This window comes from Cricetulus griseus, chromosome X (assembly GCF_003668045.3).
Source record: "Cricetulus griseus strain 17A/GY chromosome X, alternate assembly CriGri-PICRH-1.0, whole genome shotgun sequence".
Classification (NCBI taxonomy): Eukaryota; Metazoa; Chordata; class Mammalia; order Rodentia; family Cricetidae; genus Cricetulus; species Cricetulus griseus.
The window spans coordinates 74,629,523-74,651,761 of NC_048604.1; the positions used below are offsets into that span (position 1 = coordinate 74,629,523).

Genomic DNA, 22,239 nt, shown 5'->3' on the forward strand with positions numbered 1-22,239 from the left:
TCGAGTCGGGTGTGTAGCCACGCTGAAACCCGCCCCGCGTGGGGGCGGAAGTGGGAGCCCGGGCTAGGGGTTCTGCAACCTCTCCGCCCCCTGCCAATACCACGCCCGGCTTATTTGCATTTAAAGAGAGAAGCACCAAGGAAAACAGTGGGCGGGCCAGGGCATGCCTTCCCACTGTAGCGATTGGACTGCATGCCTGCCAATCAGATCACGGACGTCCCTCCCTGTAACTGTGGAGTCCAGGGTGAAGGGGGTATGGGGGAGCTGCCCAGAGCCTGGAGAAGGGTAGTTGGTGCAGAAGAATGCTGTAGCCGAGGTGTTGGCTGCGGCAGGAGCAGTCGTGGTGGCGTTCTCAGCAGAGGCTCCAGCTCAGAGCAGAGCAGCTCAGCAGACAATAACCGCACTGGGAGCTGGACCTGGCAGGGTAAGCATTGCGCACAGCTAGGAGCCATCCTGCTGGAGGTTAGTGCATCCCCGCGTGCTCTGCTCTGGTCGCCTGGAAGAGGGCATCAAGGGTCAGGCTGGTCGGAGTCCCGGCCTCTCGCTGCTGTTTCTTGGAGCTCGCTTTGCGTCCTGTCCAGTGAGGGGCCCAGAGGCCGTTAGTCTTTAGGGTACAGGAGATCGTGGCTGGGGGTGGGGTGGGAGGGCCGGAAGGCGGGCGGACTAGCCTGGGCTACGCCTCTAGGTTGTAAGGGGAGGCCGGGATGGGCCCACACGTGCTGTTGCGTGGTTCCGGGAGGGGCGCTGCTAGCTAGCACCCCAAGAATGTGTTTGCAGGCCGGGAACTCCTTAGCTTTGTTTGTAGTACATTTGCTGGAACAGCTGTTAGGCCGGTGCTGCTCACCCGCGAGGCCTTGCTGTGGCCCCTCCCCTCTGCGGTGCATCTCCTATGTCTCCTCTGCAGAGGAAGCTGGCGCGCTAGCAAGGGCCAGACTGAGACTGGCTTTAGGGTGGATTAAGATATCCACAGTCTGTTCCTCCTCAGGGGAGCACAGTTGGGTTTCTGAACTTCCCACTTATCCTTGGAACCTTGGTCCTGTGGTCCCAACTAGCCGCACCCCCTCCTGGGCCTCCAGTCTCATTTGGCTCCCACCCCCATTGCAGGCGGGCTGGACTGGGAGCTCTTACTGGTCCTTGGGTTAAAGCTGCAAGGCCGCTTTGTTGCCGCCCCCCTCCACCCTGCTCGTCTCTTTTCCCTTGTAGGGCATAGGGCGCGTTTTTCTCCCCAGCCTTTGGTTTAAAATAGCAATGGGCACAATATCGTGGGGGGATTTCCGTGCTAGAAGCGGAGGGGGCAGTCATTGTAGTAAAGAACACACGGTGTCTGTAAGGCAGACAAATCCTACAACTTCTCAGTTACTTAAAACACCCAGCCTTCAGACTGCTGTCATTGTCTGCTGCAGACACCTTTGACACTGGTGACCGCCCAAAGGCGTGACTTCTTCTGAGCTCCCTTTTGAGGGGCTAAGCTTGCCAGATGAGCCATGGGTAGGGGGGAGGCAGAGGCGGCAGCCGGACTAATACAGCAGAGCCATCCTCCCCCTTGCTGGACTCGCCTTGATATGAGTCTAGACAGCCCTGTCCGCATACAAACATCTTCTGCGGCTCTGGCCCGCCTGCCTTGGCAGCGTTGGCATGGACGGGACGCAGGACACTGCATTGTTGGACTTCCTACCCTACCACAGGAGATTCCAACAAACCCCCCCCCAAGTGCAGTACTCATGTGGCCTACGATGCACCATTCTGGACTATTCAGGCATTCCTGAAGAATAAGAGAGGGGGTTTGACTAAGGGACTTTGCAGGCTGGACGTCTTTGGAGTGGGGCAATGAGACCCAGTAAATCTCTTACTTGGGAAGGTTAGCATGGAACCTTCGTGATAGCAGCCAGGATTGCAGATACCACACTATTGGCAGCCCTACCTATGTTTACCAGACCTCAGCACAAACCTCTACTTGCAGCTGGACTTTTATATCCTACGTCTGGCTCTCTTCTGCTTTTACTTCAGCACAGCAGCCACATTTCCTACCTGCAGACACTCTCACCCTACCCCTGTCCAAGTCCTTTTCCTTTCAGGCCCCAGTACTCAACCAGCTTTTTCCTTGGGACATTTCAGGCTGCTTCTTGAGGACCAGACCCCTTTCTTGGAACTCCTGTATAGTTAAATTTCCCTAACTGCTTTGCCTCATATAGTTATCTAGGTTCTCTCAGAATGCTCATAAGAGTAAATAAATCTTTGACTTCAGCAATAACTCTCTCAGAGCCTGGCATTATAAAGCAGTTGATGGATGGATGTTCCAGAAGGACTTGCTGTCTTTTTAGAGTTTTAGAAAACACCTTTAGCCTTAGTTTGTTTGTCCCAATACATTAAACTTAAGGAAATGGTGCCCAAGGCTCGAGTGAGTGAGTGTGTGTGTGTGTGTGTGTGTGTGTGTGTGTGTGTGTGTGTGTGTAGGTGTAAGTGGGGATTGGGTTGTTACTACATTAAAAAAGAAAGTCATAATCAGTCCCCTCTATAATAACCTCAAGGTATGGACTGCTCAAACGCTGGGGCTCTGCATACTTTTGGTTGCTGATTCATGAGCCTACAGGCAAACTGCCATTGAAGAGATTTATATATGCAGTGGAGTGTCATCTTGTAAAGCAGCTGGGAAGTACAGGAGTTTGGTCCTGGAAGGGTAGATAGAATTAGAAATGAAAGGGAGTGGCCAGCAGGCAGCATGAGTCTGCTTGAGATGGCATAGCTCAGAGGTACAAAAGAGGTTAGGACCCAGTACTGGGAATTCCCAAATAGCAAACATTGGAATGTGATCTAATCTTTTTAGGGGGAGATCATTGAACAATGGGTGATTAGGGTGTGTGTATGTAGTTTTGATTTTTGCTTTTTTGGGGGGGAGAGGACTTGTTTTGAGACAGGGTCTCACTGGGTAGATCCAGCAACTTGGTTTGTAGGCCAGTGGCCTAGAACTTATTGACAGTTGCCTGTCTTGAATGTTAGGATAAAAGTGTTACACCATCATACCTAGCCCAAGAATGGAGTTTTGGAAAGGGTATTTAAATGGGGTCTTAGAGAAAGGGATCTCTAGAAGTAACTTCCATAATGTCAGCTTCCCTTTGGCCTTTCATAGGCAAAGGGTGGGGAGGGTGGGGAGGGCATATGGGCCTAAATATTTACTAAAAACTAAGAAATACCCCCAGACCTCTTGTAACCCATTTTCTCTCAGCCCCACAGGTCTTTGTGTGGAATAGCAGTTAAGATCCCTATGGTCATAGATGTGCTCTAGAAAATAAGCAAGGTGTGCTTAAGGTCACACAGTCATTTGCAGATAGATTATTGCTCTTGGTTATTGCCCTTTATGCTTTGCCTCAAGGTCTCCAGTAGGCTCCACTCAATGCACATTTTGGATGAACTACTTCCTCCTCCCACCATCCCATTTCTCAAAAGTGAAGACTGCCTGGGTTTCTGTGGCAGCTGCATCATCGGAACTCCTCACCCCTTTCATATGTTTTGGTGTTTTTGTTTTGTTTTTGCCTCAGTCAAGAGATTAAGGCCTGCCAAATGTTGGGGGCTGGAAGTGTCAGGAAGAGCAAGGTATTTTGGAAAGTTGACACCGCAAGAACTGTCATATTTGCACCCAAAGTGCGTATGGAAGAAATAGCCCAGCCTAGGCGTCTTGACCAGGTTTGTTTTCTCTGCTAGTTAAATAATTAAAAGGCAGGAAAAAATCTTGAATGCACAGGGAGCAGTAGGGAAATTCTGGAACACCGCAAACAGGGCAGATAGAATCAGCCATTAAAGAAATGTTTTTATTATGGGTGGTGAAACACACACATATGTACACACACAGCTAGCATACAGATGGAAAGACGGTTGCAATACAGAGGGGATACCCAGGAAGCCTAAGCTCAGCTTCTCCTTGAGGACTTGGGTTTGTTTTTAAGTCTCTGAAGGGTCTTCCTTCTCTAATACAGGATTGGCCAGTTTGAAGAAATACAAGCTGGCTGATTGACCCACAACTGTTGTGCAAACATGTCCTGATCTGGCCTTGAACTTGTTGAGCCAGTCCATCAGCAGGGGGCCTCTAGCAGGAAAAAAAGCCTGCAAGACTTTTGTTTTAAGCTGCCAGGCTTTATCTCAGGTCAGGAGGGTGAGGAAGAAGCCAGCCATGTTGGAAGCTCACCATTGTTATTACCTAGCCATGGACCCCTCTGCCTATCAGGGAATATAGGGAACTCCTAAATCCTGGTCACACAGAACTGGAAACAGAGAACAGATTTCCAGCTTTCCCCCTCACAGTTAGGCTGCCTGAAACTGAAAAGGGAAACTCCTGATGTTATCTCATCAGTGTCTCTGCACAAATCCTGTTTAGGCAGATGAAATAAATGATAAAGTTTTTGCCTCAAGAGGAAGTATTTCAAAGCCTTTCTGAATAGATGGAGGAGGTGCAGCCTGACTCTGATCTTGCTTTTGTTTGACTAGTATTGATACACTGGGAGGCTACACAGACATAGCACCTACCTCCAAGGAGACTCAAAGGGAGGGCCAAGTAAGTGGCTCTTAGAGACTCTATCCTGGAAATCTGGGGCATGAGGAGGATCCTCAGGGGTGGGATGTGGCTGAGTAGTAGAATACTTTCCTTGCACATACGAGATACTACTGTGTTTGTTATCCCTTTTGTTACCGAAAGCCAAATAACACAAAAATAAAACAGAAAAAGAAAAATCATCAGCTAAGTTTATTTCTAGGGAGCAGCTGTGTCTTGGTACCCTATCTTCTAAAGTGAATGAAAGTCCTGTATATTTGGAGCTGAGACCATAGGGCAGAGAAGTAAGGCTGAAAAACTTTCAAGGGGGATGCAGGAAAAGCAGATGTTGAAGGTCAAACAAAGGAGTTTGAATAGAAGGCCTGTGTCATCTTCAGAGGACTCAGGTTGGCAGCTAAGGACCAACAAGGTAAGGAAGGTACCTTCACTGTAAGCAGTCTTGTTGAGAGGTCCCTTTATGTAGTATCTGCTCCATGTGTAATAATTAGTTTGCTTTTGCACTCCATAACCACAGCCCTGTAAGATAGGTAAATTGTTTTCATTTCACAGATAAGGCAGTTGTATCTCAGAGAGATTCTTTCTCAAACCATTTTGCCTATAAGGGGTGAAAGTGGCATTCCAGTTTCAGACTGGCAAATTCCAGCTGAATTAGAGTACAACTGAACCAGCATCCCAAGCTCCTGCTCCATCGTCGATGCAGTGACTATGAGACAGGGAGTCCTTGTGAGCAAGCTAAATGGTCAGACTGAAGCCTGCCAGATGGAAATAAGCAAAGATGAATATGTGAACAAGGCAGCTGAGGGGCTGGCAAGGGAGTCAGGGAAGCAGCGATAGAAGGATTTGTGCTGCATCTGGAATTTATGAGCTGCTTTCTGGAAAGGAGCCTTCCTACTGCAGGGATGCTGCGAATTCGGAAAGGGTGGTTGTAGGAGTGGTAAGAGGGACTCTTTAAACCATCCCCACTGTTCCCCTAAAAAGATGCAAACCAGGAACCCTTCTTTCATACCAGAAAATTTTGACCTCGGGTCTAGTTTATGGGCTCCAGCAATGCACTACTCAAGTGCCAGATAACCTGAGAGGCCATTATCTTTTTATTTTATTTTATTTTATTTTATTTTATTTTATTTTTGAGACAGGGTTTCTCTGTGTAACAGCTCTGACTGTCCTGGAACCTTCTTTAGCTCCCAGACATCTTCCTGTCTCTGCCTCCGCAGTGCAGGGATTAAAGGTGTTTGCCACCACCACCCAATTCAAGTCGTTATCTTTAAGTAGCTCAAACTCTTCAAAACTGTCCACCTTGGCAGGTTTATATTTCAGCCTTTTTGGCACCTCAAATTTAACTCCCAAGGAATCAGAACAGAAGATGCATTTCATAGTTTGAAAGTAGCGGTGATAACATTGCTGATGAGGATTTCAGCCCTGAGCTGAATAGGTAGCACCTGAATTCGCAAGTCATCAGGGCTATTTTTGAGGGGATGTGCTAAGTAAGGCCAAACCAGCAGTAGCCAGTAAGGACAAGAAACCCTTGAGGAAAAGTTACACTGAGCTGGGATGGGGTGGAATAGGGAATGGAAGTGACAACTATCACAGCTATGAAGGGAACTTCCACAGTTCTCCTGGCCCAATTTAAAAAAAACATATTTTATTGGTTCTTTGAAAATTTCATAAATGTGTTTTGATCCTCCTAATTCTTTAATTGGGGGCCTGGCACAGTGAAGCAGGAATGGCATGGAATTGAAACTCAAGAGGCCTGGAAGCTACTCAAGTTCTCTCATAATCCCATTAATGACTTTAGACAAATCTTTCCCCAAGTCTAGGCACAGTTTTCTTTTCTGTGACAAGGAGTTGCCGTTTCCCACTAGCAGAGATGAATGAGTTTTAATGGGTTGCTGGGAGGGCACAGTGGGACTGGTGAATAGGGAGTGCTTTGTGTAGTGGTAAAAGTTGATCTCTCTGATTTGGACTAAGGAACCTACGTAGAATCTCCCACATGATCTAGAGTTGTTTGCTCTCTGAGCATTAAAAGTTGGTCTAATGAACAAGCAAAGCTTCCATGGGATAACTATGTAATCCCCAAGGGAAACTGAAAAGGTTTCAGACATACCTGTTAGAGCTTTGGAGAACACCCTAGTCAAACCCTGACTGGGGTAGATTTACTGATAGAGATTGTCCAATCATAGTTGGAATAAGCATTAATACAATTTGCCATAATGCTTGAGCTTCTGCTGTGCCATGCATTTCATTTGATACTTTACATGCATTGGTTTTGTTCCTGCAATAGTCTCAACAAGTAGGAATTCTCAATAGTCCCATCTCACAGTTGAAGAAATTGAGGGTGAGACAGGTTGGATAACTTGCTGAGTTTTCTCCAACATGGCATAGCTAATCCCAGTGAAGAACTGTCTGGCTCTTTAGGGGAGGACAGTCACCAATCTCACGTCTTTCTTACCCTCTCTCCACCAATATACTGAGGGACCAGATACATTAGGAGTGCATTCACAAAGACTGCTTAGAACAAGTCTGGAAACTCTAATGGGTGAAGGCCATGCCTTTGAAGCTGTATCCTTGTTTCTTCCCTGAGCCCAGCCTGTCCTAATAAGTTTGCTAAGCTGGTCACTTGAAGTTCGGCTAAGAACAGAAAATATAAAGGTTGGCCTGAAGCTGTTTCTTCCTCAGGAGAAGGGTTTCAGGCACATATGTGGCTGTTCTTCTACTTGGGTTATGGGTGGAGGGAAAAAAGAAGGCTACACTTTCTTAGGTGTCAGCTTCTACATGTCCCAGAATGACCTGAGGTTGGTTCTTGGATCTTAAGTGGTTCCATTTTCAACCTCAGCCTGTTCTCTGCTATAGTCACAGTGGCTGCAGCTAGTCGCCTCTATCAAGAAGCACTGAGTGTCTTGGGAGGGTTCCCAACAGCCTATTTGAAAATCATCCGGCCTGGCCACACTGAGAAATCTGAGTGCTGAGGTGCTCTGCCTTTGGCAGGACCACTTTCTTGGCAAGAGCATTAAAGGAATCCAGTCAGAGCCCAAGGAAGCTTCAATGTTTGTCCTTCCTGTTCCTTTTGCTTTGGGTTCCACTCTCCTGAAGGGTTCTTCTTACCCTGGGTCAAGGCAGAATAGCCTGGTATAGGAGAACAGTTTGGAGACCATGGTAGATTAACGAATAGTATGAAGAAGCCTTGGGGTAGAGGCAGACCAGATTAGGGAGCTGCTGGCTATATAATATTCTTAATGCCCTTCTACAAGCTGTTCTGTGGAACATAGGCAGAGATCTTGTGTGCAGCTTGGGGGCGTGGTTCTTGGAGGGAAAAGGCAAGAGAGAGATAATGATGTATGACATCATTTTAAGATTGATCCTTGCTTAGCAAAGATAACCCAGGGTCTAGCTAAGAGTAGGGACTACATGGGGGTAATAGAGTCTCTGTCCAGGGTAAATGAGAGATACCCCATAGTCTCAGGCATTGAAATCCTTGGCTACAGCACTAAGTTTCCTGGTTGTTTTCTCTTCAAACGTTACATTTTTTATTTCCTTCCGCTCCACTTGGGTTTTTTTTTTTTTTTTTTTTTTTTTTTTTTTTTTTTTTGCATTGTAGACCAGCATAAGTCATTACTAATAACCGTGCCAGAGACTCAATATTATGATTCCTTGAAATTTCCTTCTCCAAAGAAATTAGTACCTTATTCTTTAATTTAGCCTTAGACAAGTTCTTACGACAAGGGCAAAATACAGCCAGATTTTTTGCCAAAATAATCCAGCCTCTAGCATGGTTGCTGTTGAAATCTTGCTTCCCTCTGAAACCTCTGGAGCCAAGCTTCTAGTCTGCTTTGATCTCAGCACTGTCTTCCAGTCTCGGCCTGTTAAGCTCTGCTTACAGCATTCAACTATTTTTCTAGTCCAAATTTTCAAAATCCTCCACATTCCTCCAGAAAACAAAACAAAACAGCGATAACAAAAAACAAACAAAAAAAATGCACGTTCAGATTCTTACCAGCAACAGCCTAATCTGGCACCAATTTCTGTCATAGTTACATCTCTGTTGCTGTGATAAAACACCACGACCAAAGCAAATTATAGAAGGAAGAGTTTACTTTGTTTCCAGAAGTATAGAATCCATAATAATGGGGATAGGCAGAGTCAGCAAGCATGGCAGTGAGAACGGGAAGGTGAGAGTTCAGATCTTGAACTTCACATACAAAGCAGAGAGGACAAACTATAAATGGCATTGAGTCTTTATAAACTCTCAGAACCCACCTCCAATGACACACTTTCTCCAAGAAGCCCACACCTCCTAAACCTCGACAAATAGCACAGTGGCATTCAGACATCTATGGGGGATATTCTCACTCAAACCACTACTGCTCCCTGGGACTGATAGTGTCTCCTGGCACATGAGAGAGCTGGTGTGGTTTGGATTCTAGCCCTGTGGCCCAAAGCCGTGACAGCAAGGTGATAAGGTAGAGCAGTGGTTTTCAACCTGTGGGGTGTGACCCTTTGGGGGTTGACTTATCAGATATTTACATTACAACTCATAACAAATTTTAGTAGCAAATTACAGTTATGAAGTAACAGTGAAATGATTTTATGGTTGGGGGTCACCATGACATAAGGAACTATATTAAAGGGTCACAGCATTAGGAAGGCTGTGAATCACTGATGTAGAGAGTGGTGATGATGAGTTGGCTTCTACCCCCATATAGCATGCTGGCAAGGTCCAGAGAGACTGTCTTCCAGCAAGGGCATCAAGTTTATAGATTCTCCTCACCTAACCATCATTGCCAAGAACTGTTTGATTCCACCAGAATAATTCCCTTTTTGATTGATAAGAACATATACCCCATCTAGATCACTGCCATTTCCATTCTTTAATGCTTGACAAAGCCCAGACTGAATGCTTCTTCCTCCTTAAAGCATCTTTCCTTCCTTCCTTCCTCCTTTGCTTCCTTTCTTTCATCTACCGACCTATCTATTCTTCTAGAATTTCATACATATATAAAATGTATTTTGATCATATCCACCTATCATGGATTCCCTCTTCTCCTTCTGGACCCCTCTTCCATCTCCCTTACAACTTGACACCCTCTTCTTTATTTTCTATCCAAGTGATTCCAATTAGTTCTGCCCTATGCATGTGGATATAGGACTATGCACTGGAGTGTAGGCAATACACCAGAAAAAAAAAACTGACTTTCCCTTCCTCCACAGCCATCATCACCCGACAGTAGCTCCTCAGGTAGGGAAGAGAGTTCGTGGGTCTCTCTCCAATCCATGCTGAAATTTTGGCTGGCTTGATCTAGTGCAGGTTTTATACATGCAGTCACAGCTGCCAAGAATTCATGTGCAACAGCACTGCCATATCCAAAAAAAATTTTGCAATATCCCTCTAATACCTCTAGTTCTTAGAGTATTTCTGTACTCTCTTCCATGACGATCCCTGAGTTTGGGGGCTGGAAATGTCATTTAGGGCTGAGTTCTCCACAGTATCTTACCTGCATATTGATCAGTTGTGAGTCTCTATATTAATTACTGTCTACTGCAAAAAGAAGTTCTGATGAGGGTTGAGAGTTTCACTGATCTGTGAGTCTAAAGATAAGTACTTAGAAAGCAGTTTGGTATTAAATCCATTTAGCAAAATAATAGTATTAGGTTTTCTCCTAAGGTCTATGGTCTTCCCCAGCCATTGGTTTTTAGTCAAAATGGCTTTGTCTGAGCCCAGGGAGTATGTTCTACTTTGTAAAATTATCTAGAAACTTATTAAAGCCAGCCTGGTCTACATACAAAGCTCAGATAGAGCCAGAACTATGTAGAGAGACCCTGTCTCTAAAAAGCAAAAACAAACAATTAACAGGGGCTATAGAAGGCCTACATTTATGCTGTATCTTCAGACTTCTGTAGGTAAGATTCTCTCCCGACTAGTCTGTAAGCTCTCTAAAACAAGGAAGGTCCTCTTCTTGGCTTGGCCCTGATGTACTGATTTTAGTGTCTGTCACTTACTGAATGTTCAAAAAGGTTTAAAATAAAATATGGATTCCACAGCAAGATATACAATTTCAAGTATAACTTCAATGCTATTACCCCCATTCCCAATATCATAATGACAGTCTTTTTAGATTTCAAGGTTGATGTGAGAAGATTAACACTATGAAAAGTAGGGAATTCAGGTATAAGATGGGTCCATACTCTCATTACAACGTGAGACACACAATTCTGTGTGATTGTGTGCTTAGTGGTGAGGGTACTATTTGTTACAGAGCTGAGTTTGCAGAGTATAATGTCAAGATGTATTGCACAGAGAAATTCATAACCAGAGAAATTAGCAATCCCTATATCTTTGCTGAGAAGATCAGATGAGCTTTTCTCTCACATCTCCAAGCCAGACATCATCTTACTCTGGTTGGTTAGCAAAGTGCTCTTAATGGAACTTGGGTTACTCTGGTGATTTAAGTGTATCAAACTAGGTAAGATACCAGACACAAAACTATTGGGAAGATAGGAACCTAGGTACTAGGAAAGACTCATCTAATGAAATCATAGGCTAGAGTATAGTTGCTAGTTTCTCTTCAGCCCCAGTGCTGGACAACAGTATTCTACTGCAGATAACTGTGTGAATATTTGGAATGTGGCATATAGTCACTAGACCACTGTTCTGACCAGCTCAGTCTCATTCTCTCTCTTTCTTCCTCTCCCTATTTCTAGCCTCTTGCTCTCTCAAATCCAACAGCTTTTTATCTCCCTTGGCTACCCTAGCTCTACAAAGAGGGCTCAGAGAGGGGAGGGGCTTCATATGACAAGATCCCTTGATTTCTGCAGGCTGATTAGTGCTTCAGTGGTCAGATGTTTACTGTCACTGGAAAACATTAGACTTGCCAGGGACTAAGGGAATGATCAGGTTGGTACAGAAGGTGGTTAACCCTTCTTTTTATTCCAAGCCTATTGGCACTTGGATTAGGAAGCCTTGGCCAGAATGGTGCAACTTACATCAAGTGTATTTATTTAAATAGCTCTTGACGGCCCGTGTCTTAGGCTAGGAGCATGAATCATATAGGCCTGTGTGTTTTCAAGCTTCCTTCCTAGATTGCAAGGTAGACGGGGACCAAGATAATGAGAGGAACTGAGTAGAAGAAAATGTTAGTCTTGTGGATCTATGGTAGAATCTGGTGGTTACACTTGCCAAGGACAAAATTAAAATTCCTTGCCAGCAGGACAGTCAATAGAGAGTCTGACCCTGACCTACGCCTCACATAGTCTCTACAAGGGGTTTAGGGACATAGATCTTAGTAGGTCTCTATATCACAGGATACTAAAACCCAGAAGATATTTTTCCTGAGGCTACCATGTCATTTTGCAGGTTCTACTTTACAGCTCTGATCTGCAACTCAATGGTGTTCCTTCTCTGGAGTCAGGAAGGTTTGGCCATTGTCCTTGTGGCAGTTAAGAGAACCTGTGGACAGAAGATAAAGCTTTAGATATGCTTTTCTTCCTGGCCCTGAGAAAAATGTTGGTGATAGTCCAGGCTAATGTTTAATTGAGGCCTGGATCCAGTAGGACCCAATGAAGTCTCAAGGAGCACCTTCACCACACAATTTTCAAAACTTCAGTGACGCTATATGAATCCTCTCTATTCCTTTCCTGACCTCAGCCCAGTAACTGATAAGCTTCTTTATAGACAATAGCATGATTGGGCTTTTGCACACCTACAATTGCCTCTGTCAAATCTGCCCCCCACCACTTACAGCAGCCTAAATGATAGTTGCCTGCTCTGGGGCCCAGTAGAAGCTAGACCAGCAAACCAAACATAGATTAAGGTTTTACCAGTGTTTACTTATTTTCTCTCCGGTCCCATTCAATCCTTAGACAATAATCACCCATATAAACAAACCCAGCCTCTGTGATTGCTCACCAGTGTCTGTGTCTGTCTTTGTCTCTCTTATCTCCCTCAGATCCAACTGTGATGCTTCCTGACTAAGCATGCTCTAACTGCACCGGGAATCCAAAGGCTGCATTTCCAGTTGAAGAGCTGTCGCCATCATGGAGACTCAAAAGGATGAAGCTCTTCAGATCAATGGAGCATCAGCCTCTAGAGATGCCCAAGACCAGGGGGCTGAAAAGGGAGCCAAGAATAAGACAACTGAGACAACAGAAGGACCAACATCAGAGCCACCCTTGTCAGGCCCAGGTAGGCTGAAGAAAACTGCCATGAAACTCTTTGGTGGCAAGAAGGGAATCTGTACTCTGCCTAGTTTCTTTGGGGGAGGGCGAAGCAAAGGTTCTGGGAAAGGCAGCTCTAAGAAGGGTCTAAACAAGAGTAAGACCCACGATGGCCTGAGTGAAGCAGCTCATGGCCCCGAAGATGTTGTCACTGAAGAAACAGGCCTCTCTGTACCTTTGTCCAAGTCACCTTCTCAATTTCCTAGCTCCCAGAGTGCCCATGGGGCTTTGGAAATAGGCTCTAGACATAAGACATCTGTGACTGAAGGCACAGAGAAAGCTGGAGTTGAAAAGGTACCCTCTGTGCACAAGCCTAAGAAAGGCCTAAAAGGCTTTTTCAGCAGTATCCGACGTCACCGGAAGAGCAAGGTTTCTGGGGCTGATCAGAATGGGCCAGGGGCAAAGGAACTTGAAGGGGCTAGAACCATGTCTCGTGAGCGTGTGAGTTCAACCTCTCTGCCCAGCTCCGAGGAGATATTCCAAGCTACTAGAAAGGAAAATGCCAAACCCCAGGATGCCCCTGGACCAAAAATTTCTCCAGCACTAGAACATTTTTCACCAACTGCTGAGAAGACAGCCTGTAAAAATCCAGAAAACCTCACAAGGACCTGTGCCTCAGAGTTCATACAGTCCAAGTCTATTCCTGAAGCCAGTAGCCTGGAGGAGCCCCACACTTCGGAAGCAGAAGAAAAGGTGGTGACAGGAGAGGTAAACCCACCCAATGGCCCTGTTGGGGATCAGCTAAGCCTCCTGTTTGGGGATGTCACATCCCTGAAAAGCTTTGACTCACTGACAGGTTGTGGTGACATTATAGCAGAACAAGATATGGACAGCATGACAGATAGCATGGCCTCTGGTGGCCAGAGGGCCAACCGAGATGGGACCAAGCGAAGTTCCTGCTTGGTAACCTACCAAGGAGGTGGGGAGGAGATGGCCTTGCCAGATGATGATGACAATGAGGAAGAGGAAGATGAGGAGGTAGAATTAGAGGATGAGGAAGAGGAAGTCAAAGATGGGGAGGAAGATGGTGACTTAGAGTATCTGTGGGCAAATACCCAGATATATCCAAGATCTAATCTGAACCTGGGCTACCATACTGCTACATCCCCAAGTCACCAGGGCTACATGCTCCTTGACCCAGTTCAGTCTTACCCTAGCCTAGGCCCTGGAGAACTTTTGACTCCTCAGAGTGACCAGCAAGAGTCTGCTCCCAATAGTGATGAAGGTTATTATGATTCTACCACACCAGGGTTTGAGGATGATTCAGGTGAGGCACTGGGGCTTGTCCACAGGGATTGTTTACCCAGAGATAGCTACAGTGGCGATGCCCTATATGAATTCTATGAGCCAGATGACAGTCTGGAGAGCTCCCCTCCTGGGGATGACTGCCTTTATGACCTTCATGGTCGCAGCTCCGAGATGTTTGGTCCTTTCTTGAACTTTGAGCCCTTTTCTTCTCGGCCACCCGGAGCAATGGAAACAGAGGAAGAACGGCTAGTGACCATCCAGAAACAGTTGCTATACTGGGAGCTTCGTCGGGAGCAGCTTGAGGCTCAAGAGGCATGTGCTAGAGAGGCTCATGCCAGGGAGGCTTATGCTCGAGACACCCACACTCGGGAATCTTACAGCAGAGATGTCCGAAGCAGAGAAGTCAAGGCCCGAGAAGTTCATGCTCAAGAGGGTCGAGTCCGAGAAACCCAGGTCCGGCAGGAGAAGCCTGTCTTGGAGTATCAGATGCGGCCCTTAGGCCCATCAGTAATGGGCCTCGTGGCAGGGAATTCAGGAGCTTCTCAGACTTCCCACCGGGGAACCACTTCAGCTTTCCCTGCTACTTCTAGCAGTGAACCAGACTGGCGGGATTTCCGTCCTCTGGAGAAGCGTTTTGAGGGGACTTGCTCCAAAAAAGATCAAAGTACTTGTTTGATGCAGCTCTTCCAGAGTGATGCTATGTTTGAGCCAGACATGCAAGAAGCAAATTTTGGAGGATCTCCCAGAAGGGCCTACCCTAGTTACTCACCCCCTGAGGAGCCAGAGGAAGAAGAAGATGAGAAGGAAGGGAATGCCACTGTGAGTTTCTCACAGGCCCTAGTAGAGTTTACCAGCAACGGAAACCTTTTCTCCAGCATGTCCTGCAGCTCTGACTCTGATTCATCCTTCACTCAAAACCTCCCTGAGCTGCCCCCCATGGTCACCTTTGACATTGCTGATGTGGAACGGGATGGAGAAGGCAAGTGTGAAGAAAATCCCGAGTTCCACAATGATGAAGACCTCACAGCCTCCTTGGAAGCTTTTGAGCTGGGTTATTACCAAAAACATGCCTTCAATAGCTATCACACTCGATTCTACCAAGGCCTGCCCTGGGGTGTTAGCAGCCTCCCTCGATACTTGGGGCTCCCTGGCATACACCCTCGACCTCCACCTGCTGCAATGGCACTCAATAGGAGAAGCCGTTCCCTTGACAATGCAGAGACCCTAGACCTGGACCTCTCCAGTTCTCATCTAGCTCAGGGTTACTTGGAGTCTGATGAGCTACAGGCCCACCAGGAAGATTCAGATGAAGAAGGTGAAGAAGAGGAAGGAGAATGGGGCCGAGACAGTCCCTTGTCCCTCTACACTGAACCTCCAGGGGCCTATGACTGGCCAACCTGGGGTCAATGTCCTCTTCCATTGGAGCCAGACCCTGCTTGGATAAGCCCCAATCAGTTGGATGGGCCTTTTAATCAGTCTTCATATGGTCAGGCAACCTGTTGTGTACCTCCTGTGGCAATGGCAATGGCAGTGCCAGGGCTCCCAAGAGCACCTGGAGACTCTCTGTCTCAGCTAGTTCGACCTTCACACCTACCCCTGCCCATGGGTCCTTGCTATAACCTTCAATCACAGGCCTCCCAAAGTGTAAGGGCCAGGCCTCGGGATGTACTGCTGCCTGTAGATGAGCCCAGTTGTGCCTCCATTTCTGGAGCCAACTCTCTGTCTCAAGCCAAGCCTGTAGGCATCACCCATGGTATCCCTCAGCTGCCCAGGGTACGGCCTGAACCCCTTCAGCTTCAACCCAGTCACTACAGAGCTTCCAACCTTGACCTGTCAAAGGAGAGAGGTGAGCAAGGTGCCTCTCTCTCTACCAGCTACTCCTCCACTGCCATGAATGGAAACCTAGCCAAGTAGTCATCAATTCCAGAGTGGAGACCTGAGCATGTGAATGGGGGTCAGGGGTTGGGCAGAAGGGTGGGGGTGGGGGTTGCTGTTTAACTTGAAAATCCCTTTGGCCAAGATAAACTCCTCTGAGTTTTCACTTTGTTTTCCCACCTCCCTCTGGCATCTTTGGCTAGGTTCAGCCCAAGTACATCTGCCCAGGGAAGTTGCTGCTTCTGTGCTCTAGTTTTTGCTTTGGGGTTCTTCTGACCCATATAGGGCTTGGGATGCATCCTTATTGCAGGCTGAACCCCTCTTCTCTGGTCCCTTGTTGACTAATGAACCACTGATGAGCAGCAAATTTTTGCACTGACTCACCCAGAGATGGGAGGCTTTCTGGCTATTAGCAATATAAAGTTATGGTACATATTATTCCTAACCCCCTTTACATCACATCAAATGACTATAACCTGTTTATCCCAGTTAGTTATGTTTAGAGTGGATCAAGTAGCATGTGTCTCGCTCCCAATTGCTGTGGACTTTGGTATTATAACTAGATGATGTCCTTTTAACCTGGCCTGACATAGTCTAGAAGACAAAACACTAATCCCCATAATGGAGTGAGTAAATCTGTCTGTATTCAAGCAGAATACAAAGGTAGATAGATTGTGGAAACTGATGTGGGGTCTTGAGCTGTGGAACGATATCTTGTTTGTTTCTTAAGCCTGTGGCTGTTGCAGGCACTTTAGAACTTCCCCTTGGTCCTGTAACTGAAATTGTCATAATCTCATTAGAAGGAATGTAGTCTCTTAATTGAGATAAGGGAAGAGAAGCCACCTAAATTGGGCTTGACTGTAAGCATTGGGTTTTGTGGGATGAAAAGGAGGAAAACAGAAAGAGGGGTCCATTTATCCTGGACACCAAGAAGGAATCTCAGACTTTGCAGCTTGAAGCAACTTAGCTTAGGAAGGAAAAGGTTCCCCCACTCCTTCCTCCCAAACCAAAAGAGTTCCTTAATCCTTGTCCACCCCGTTGTGAAGTGGTTCCAAGCTTACATTTCCAAGACAGGATGCCAAAGGCACCTTACCTGTTGTTGTGGGCACTTTAGAAAGCTTTTGTCTCCCAATTAGCCAAGTTCTTAGTATTGTCAAAGGACCAGGCTTCTTGAGAGGAAAGACTGTAATGTGTCCTTGCTCTGCCAAGCTGCAGGCCTGATTTGCATGGCAGCTGCAATCCTTTTTGAAATGAACAGCACCCTCCCTTCTCTTACATCCATGCAATTTTCTTTTTTCTTTGTTTCTTTTCCCTTTTTGGGGGGGGCAGGATCCCATGTTTTAGTCTTCATAGCCTGGGAACTCACCAAGTAGACCAGGACAGCTTCTAAGTCACAGAGATCCATCTGTCTCTACCTCTTACCAAGCCTAGTCAAGCAGTTTTCACTCTTAACTAGTTGGAAACACTACCAAGGAAGAGCTTGCTATCAGTAAGACATTGCAATGGGCTTATCTTGGCCAGGCTCAACTTTTCCTTAATCATACAAAAGAGACAGTTTTTTTTTTTAAATTTTCTGTTGGGCCAGGCATGGTGGCACATGCCTTTTATCCCAGCACTTGGGAGTAAGAGTCAGGTGGAGCTCTGTGAGTTTGAGGCCAGCCTGGTCTACATAGTGAGTTCTAGGCCAGCTAGGGCTACATAGCAAGATCTCGTTAAAAAAAAAAACCAAAATTTCTTTATTGGAAATGCCATATTTTGGGGGTAGATATGTGGACCTAAGTTAGAACTCTTTTATCTTCTGCCCTGTGCCCATTCTCACCTCAGAACCATCTTCATATCTATTAAGTGAAGATGTCAACAGGGCTTTTGCCAGAGACATGGCAGTTTACCTTGGCAACAGATGCTAATGGCCTTCTGAGTCAAGATAACCTTGTGGACCTACTTTCATTGTCGGGGAAAATATCCATGATAGTCTTTGTCACCATTTTTAAGACTGTGATTGGCCCTGTGCCCTTTTCCAAAAAGAGCAGACTTGGTTGGAAAAAGTTAAATCCCTGGAAGTAACTACATGAGTTTTCATGGCCCCAGCACCACCCCTCAAGGACCTCCAATCAGCTGTCTTGGATGACTTTGACTACATGATGAAGAAGTGCTTCCATTTTGAAACTGGAGAATGAAAGAGAGTGAGAAAGGGCTTCCTTACCCCAATCACATTGTTCCAAAAGACAAATGCCCAGGTTTTAACCACTTGGCCTCTCACCAAAGCTGTTCTGAGAGGGGGAGGTGAAATTGGCCTGGTTGGATGGCAGGAATTAACCACCAAATGCCTTTACAGCAGGAAAAACACACCTCTTGCCTGTTCAAGTCAGCCTGAGATCCTGTTTACATTTGGCTGCCATCCACAGCAGGCAGTAGAACTGTCAGCAGCCTCCATGACCCACTGGAGAAGGGCTATGAGCCTGTTTTGGAAGAGGAAGAGCTAATTCACCTATAGCTGAGGGTTGCCCTCACAATTCAGAAGGACAGCACAGTCCATTGTCTCTGAAGGGACCTGCCATAACTCTGACACATTTTGCTGTGCTTTGAAAAGTCATACCTCTGAGTAGGACCTGGGGCTAAGTAGAAGTTTATGGCTTGGATAACATTGTTGCCTGAAAGTCCTTTCACTGACCTGGCTGCTAGCCCAGGGATAAAATCTTCACAGCCTAAAGTGGAACAGCTAAGGTATACGGTTACAGAAGCAAACTCCTTTATAAAACAAATGCTAGCTGCAGTCTAGAAGAGAAAGGACGATTTGGCTGAGGACATATGGTAATGACAACATGGTTAACCATGGGAAATACAACAGTCTCCAGGTATCTGCCCAAATATGGGCGTGTACTCTTCTTTGGCTGATACCAAATATGCTTCCAACTACCAGACGTGTTGCTATTGTGTCCACACTGAGGCTGGGGCCAGACAAACCTCCCGTCTCCATTGGAGGTCTTCAGACAATGTACTTGGTTGTGACTTCAAGGGAAGATGTGATGATAGAAGGGGGCTGGCATCATGTTGTTGCCCAATAATACTATAGTGTCAGTTCTGATCCTGAGAATTTCTTGATAGCCTAGTCCTTAGAGGACCAGCGAATGTGGGTAAGAAAGGCCACCTAGCAGGCCTCTTCCAAAGCCAGGATGCCAATTTCTTGGTGCTTTAGATTCTCCAAGGAAGCCCTGCCTTGGGGATCATCTGGCTTTAGCTTGGATACCAGACCACAAGCTTCGTGGATAATGGTTTCAGTAAATGCCAGTGTCCCTCCTCTTAGTGCTATACCAAGGAGGGAAGTAGCTTTCCACACTCAGAATGCTGGGTGCATGCTCTCATTCTGCCGCCAGTGGCTTTTCTCACCTGCACCAGTGCCACCACTGCCCTCGGCCCCTAGGCTCACTTGCTAGAGGGAAGCATGGGGGTTTACCAGGGATACTTCAAGTTTACCCATATGTATGTTGCATCCAAGTTGTTTTTAATATATATATAAATATATATCAAAAGCCAATTATCTATTTTTATATTGTTTGCATTTTATATTCATGGAAACAATGTTTATCAATTGTTCTTTTCTGATATATTTTATTTTTAAGCGGTGCTGTTTACAGTTTTAAACAAAAAAAGATGACACAAAAAATTGTTGCTGCTTGTGCAGAGGGATGTCATCTCAACTGTCTAGGGCCCTCCCTCTTTTCCCTCTCCCACCTGGCTGTGCCACACTCTTCATTCTCTTTCCTCACGGTAAGGACAGAAGATGCCCAGGTACTGAAGACCAATACCAGGTAACTCAGGCATGTAGAACCTGGAAGACAGCATGTGTTTTAGCTTTAATTTTCTCTTTTGAGCCCTTCCTTCTCCATGTGTAGACATTCTGAGAGTACTCATGCCTCTTGGCTTTTATTCTTTTCCTTTCTTCATGTTTTATGCTTCTATTGGCAAAGCATCCTACTCACATTGTGCGCTTGGTTGTGTTGTTTCTTCAAAGGAGCATTAGGGGTACATTCTTCACCAAGAGACTTGGGATGACAGATGACAATGATAGTTGAACCACCAGGAATTGGTCATCTCCTGGAGGAAACCCTTGAATGGTACTTACCAGGAACTTAGTAGATTGTGACATTGTCCAGAAAAGACATTAGATAATTCTGTGCTCCCTCTTGCTACTTTGGGAGACTCTCTCCCCCCTCCTGCCTCCTTGTTCCCTTCCCTGTTCCAGCTCACAAGTGGATGGTACTTTTGGAAACCGAACTCTTGTCTTTTTGGTTGTAAGCCTTAGCCTTTAATGGCTGAGCCGCCTCTTTTGCCAGGATGGCACTTTTGGGAATGGTGACTGTTACAGTCGTGGCTGGGTGGCCTGATCCACGGTTTCTCCATCCTATAATCATTCCAAAGAAGAAAATCCACATGGCATGTATATTTGTGAGGGTTGGGTCTATTAAGAGGGGGCTTTAATTATTCCTATTACTATTGGTGCTTATTTTCCCTGCTACATATGGGGGCTGGGAAGGGCTGGGGTAAACCAGGAATGTATATTTAGGTCATGTTAAATAAAATGGCTGGGGGAAGGAGAAAGATATTAGGAATTGCAGTACATCCTCCCTCTATGTGTAAGAGTTCTCTCTTCCAGTATAGAAAGGGGAGTGTAGCTCTTTGCTGTGCCTGAGCTTCCCTTCCCCATTCCTGAGACATCACAGACTCATCTGCATTGTGACCTCTCCATCCCTAGCACTCACTGGCATCTGGCTATCTCGATACACTGCCTGTATGTTACAACATATATTTCTTTTGCTGAATGCTAATAAACTTCTGGGTTCATGAGGGACCTCCAGTCACTAAAGTGTCTTCTTGTTGTTTGTTCCGCAATAGCATTCCTGTGATCTAATGCTGATGGGTTTGTCTTAAAGGGCAACTGAAGAACCAAGAAATTGAGGGAGGTCCTTCACATGGGAAACAAGCCAAAGCTGAAGCTAAAATTAGAGGAGACTCCTGTATTTCATTCCCCCTGTACCCTGTATCCTAGTCAGGTCTTATCACACCATCTACACTTTAGACCTACCCTTGAAGTTCCTGTACATTGTCAGGAGCTAATTTGTACGTTTGAAGTTAGGCCCAGGTTTTGCTTTCTCTCATCCAGAAAGGAGGACGATGGGAGAGATCCCTGGATTCCCTACTCGAACCAGCAAAGAAGCTAAGTGGTCCCCCAGGGTCTCAAGAAGCAAGGAAAGTCAGAAGGAAATCGAGAGAACATAGAGAATCTCATCAGAGGGAAGTTGATATTTCACAAAAAATGATTTCTGTGTCCTGGGCTGCTCGGTTAGGGAATGGTAGGTGGGTTTGCCAAGGGGGATTTTGGAGCAAGAACATTGCTGAAGTATGTCTAGTTTGATTGCATCCATTGGAAATTCACTGAAATTAATCAGTGGACCAGGCCTCTGCCCTAATCTTTTGTGCCTTGATCAATTGACCATCAAATAATTTCCTTCAATGCAAATTAAAATATTAGACTATGTCTGAGTAATTCACATGATGTTCTGTTTTGAGACAGGGTCTCACTGGAACCCTGGCTGTCCTGGAACTCACTGTATAGATCAGTCTGACCTCCACTCAAGATGTATCTGCCTAGAGCTGGGATTAAAGATAGGCAACCTCACTCAGCATCCTACAGGACTTTTTCAACTAAGTTGAGCCTTCTTTTCCACACTGATTTTAATTCAGTTAGACTGAAGTAGGGTTCTGTTACTATTTGTGTTGCCCACATGACCTACCGGACAAAATAGGTGGAAAAATGCTTCCTTTTTTATACAGACAGATGGTTGCCTTGGCTGTGGTCCCATAGGAAGTCTTTTCAAATGATGGAGACATAATTGTGGAGGGAACCTGCTAAGAATCATATAAATACATGTGTGCACACACATACCACACAGAACAATTCAAACATGTAAACTCTATTTTGATCATATCCACTTTCAGGTCACCCAGCCCAACTCCTCCCAGACCAAGTAACTCACTTCAATCCATCCCATGCTCTTCTGTGCTTCATTTGAGAGCCAGGGTTCTGCCTGCAGAGTAGGCTGCCTTTCTTCTGTTTTACTTTGGAGCAGAAGTAAACATAACAGATCAGGACTTTGTGCTAGCTTTTTAGGGACTGCTAAGTACAAGCTGCTAACGCCCCACTGCTCCACACACAAGGAGGGGTCTTGATCCTACTGACTGTTCATTCCTTTGGATAATTCCTAAGTTTTAGCTAGACTACATAGTTTCTACAAGTTAGATTCAGCTAGAAAATTCAAGTGACCCAAGGGCAGCATCTTCTCATTTTAAAATCTCTTCTTATCACT

General features: G+C 45.8%; 1 protein-coding gene across 2 annotated transcripts; it reads left to right on the forward strand.

The window, feature by feature from the left end:
- The first annotated feature begins 204 nt into the window (after nucleotides 1-204).
- Nucleotides 205-20,733, forward strand: Amer1 (APC membrane recruitment protein 1). 2 transcript variants are annotated; one of them, XM_027431861.2, is made up of 2 exons: nucleotides 205-462; nucleotides 12,484-20,733. In XM_027431861.2, exon 2 carries the CDS (start codon nucleotides 12,572-12,574, stop codon nucleotides 15,911-15,913), a length of 3,342 nt encoding a protein of 1,113 aa, XP_027287662.1. In that variant the 5' UTR covers nucleotides 205-462; nucleotides 12,484-12,571; the 3' UTR covers nucleotides 15,914-20,733. The 2 variants fall into 2 exon arrangements, with proteins under 2 accessions (XP_027287662.1, XP_027287661.1); XM_027431860.2 differs by having other exon boundaries at nucleotides 205-424.
- Nucleotides 20,734-22,239: the final 1,506 nt, after the last annotated feature.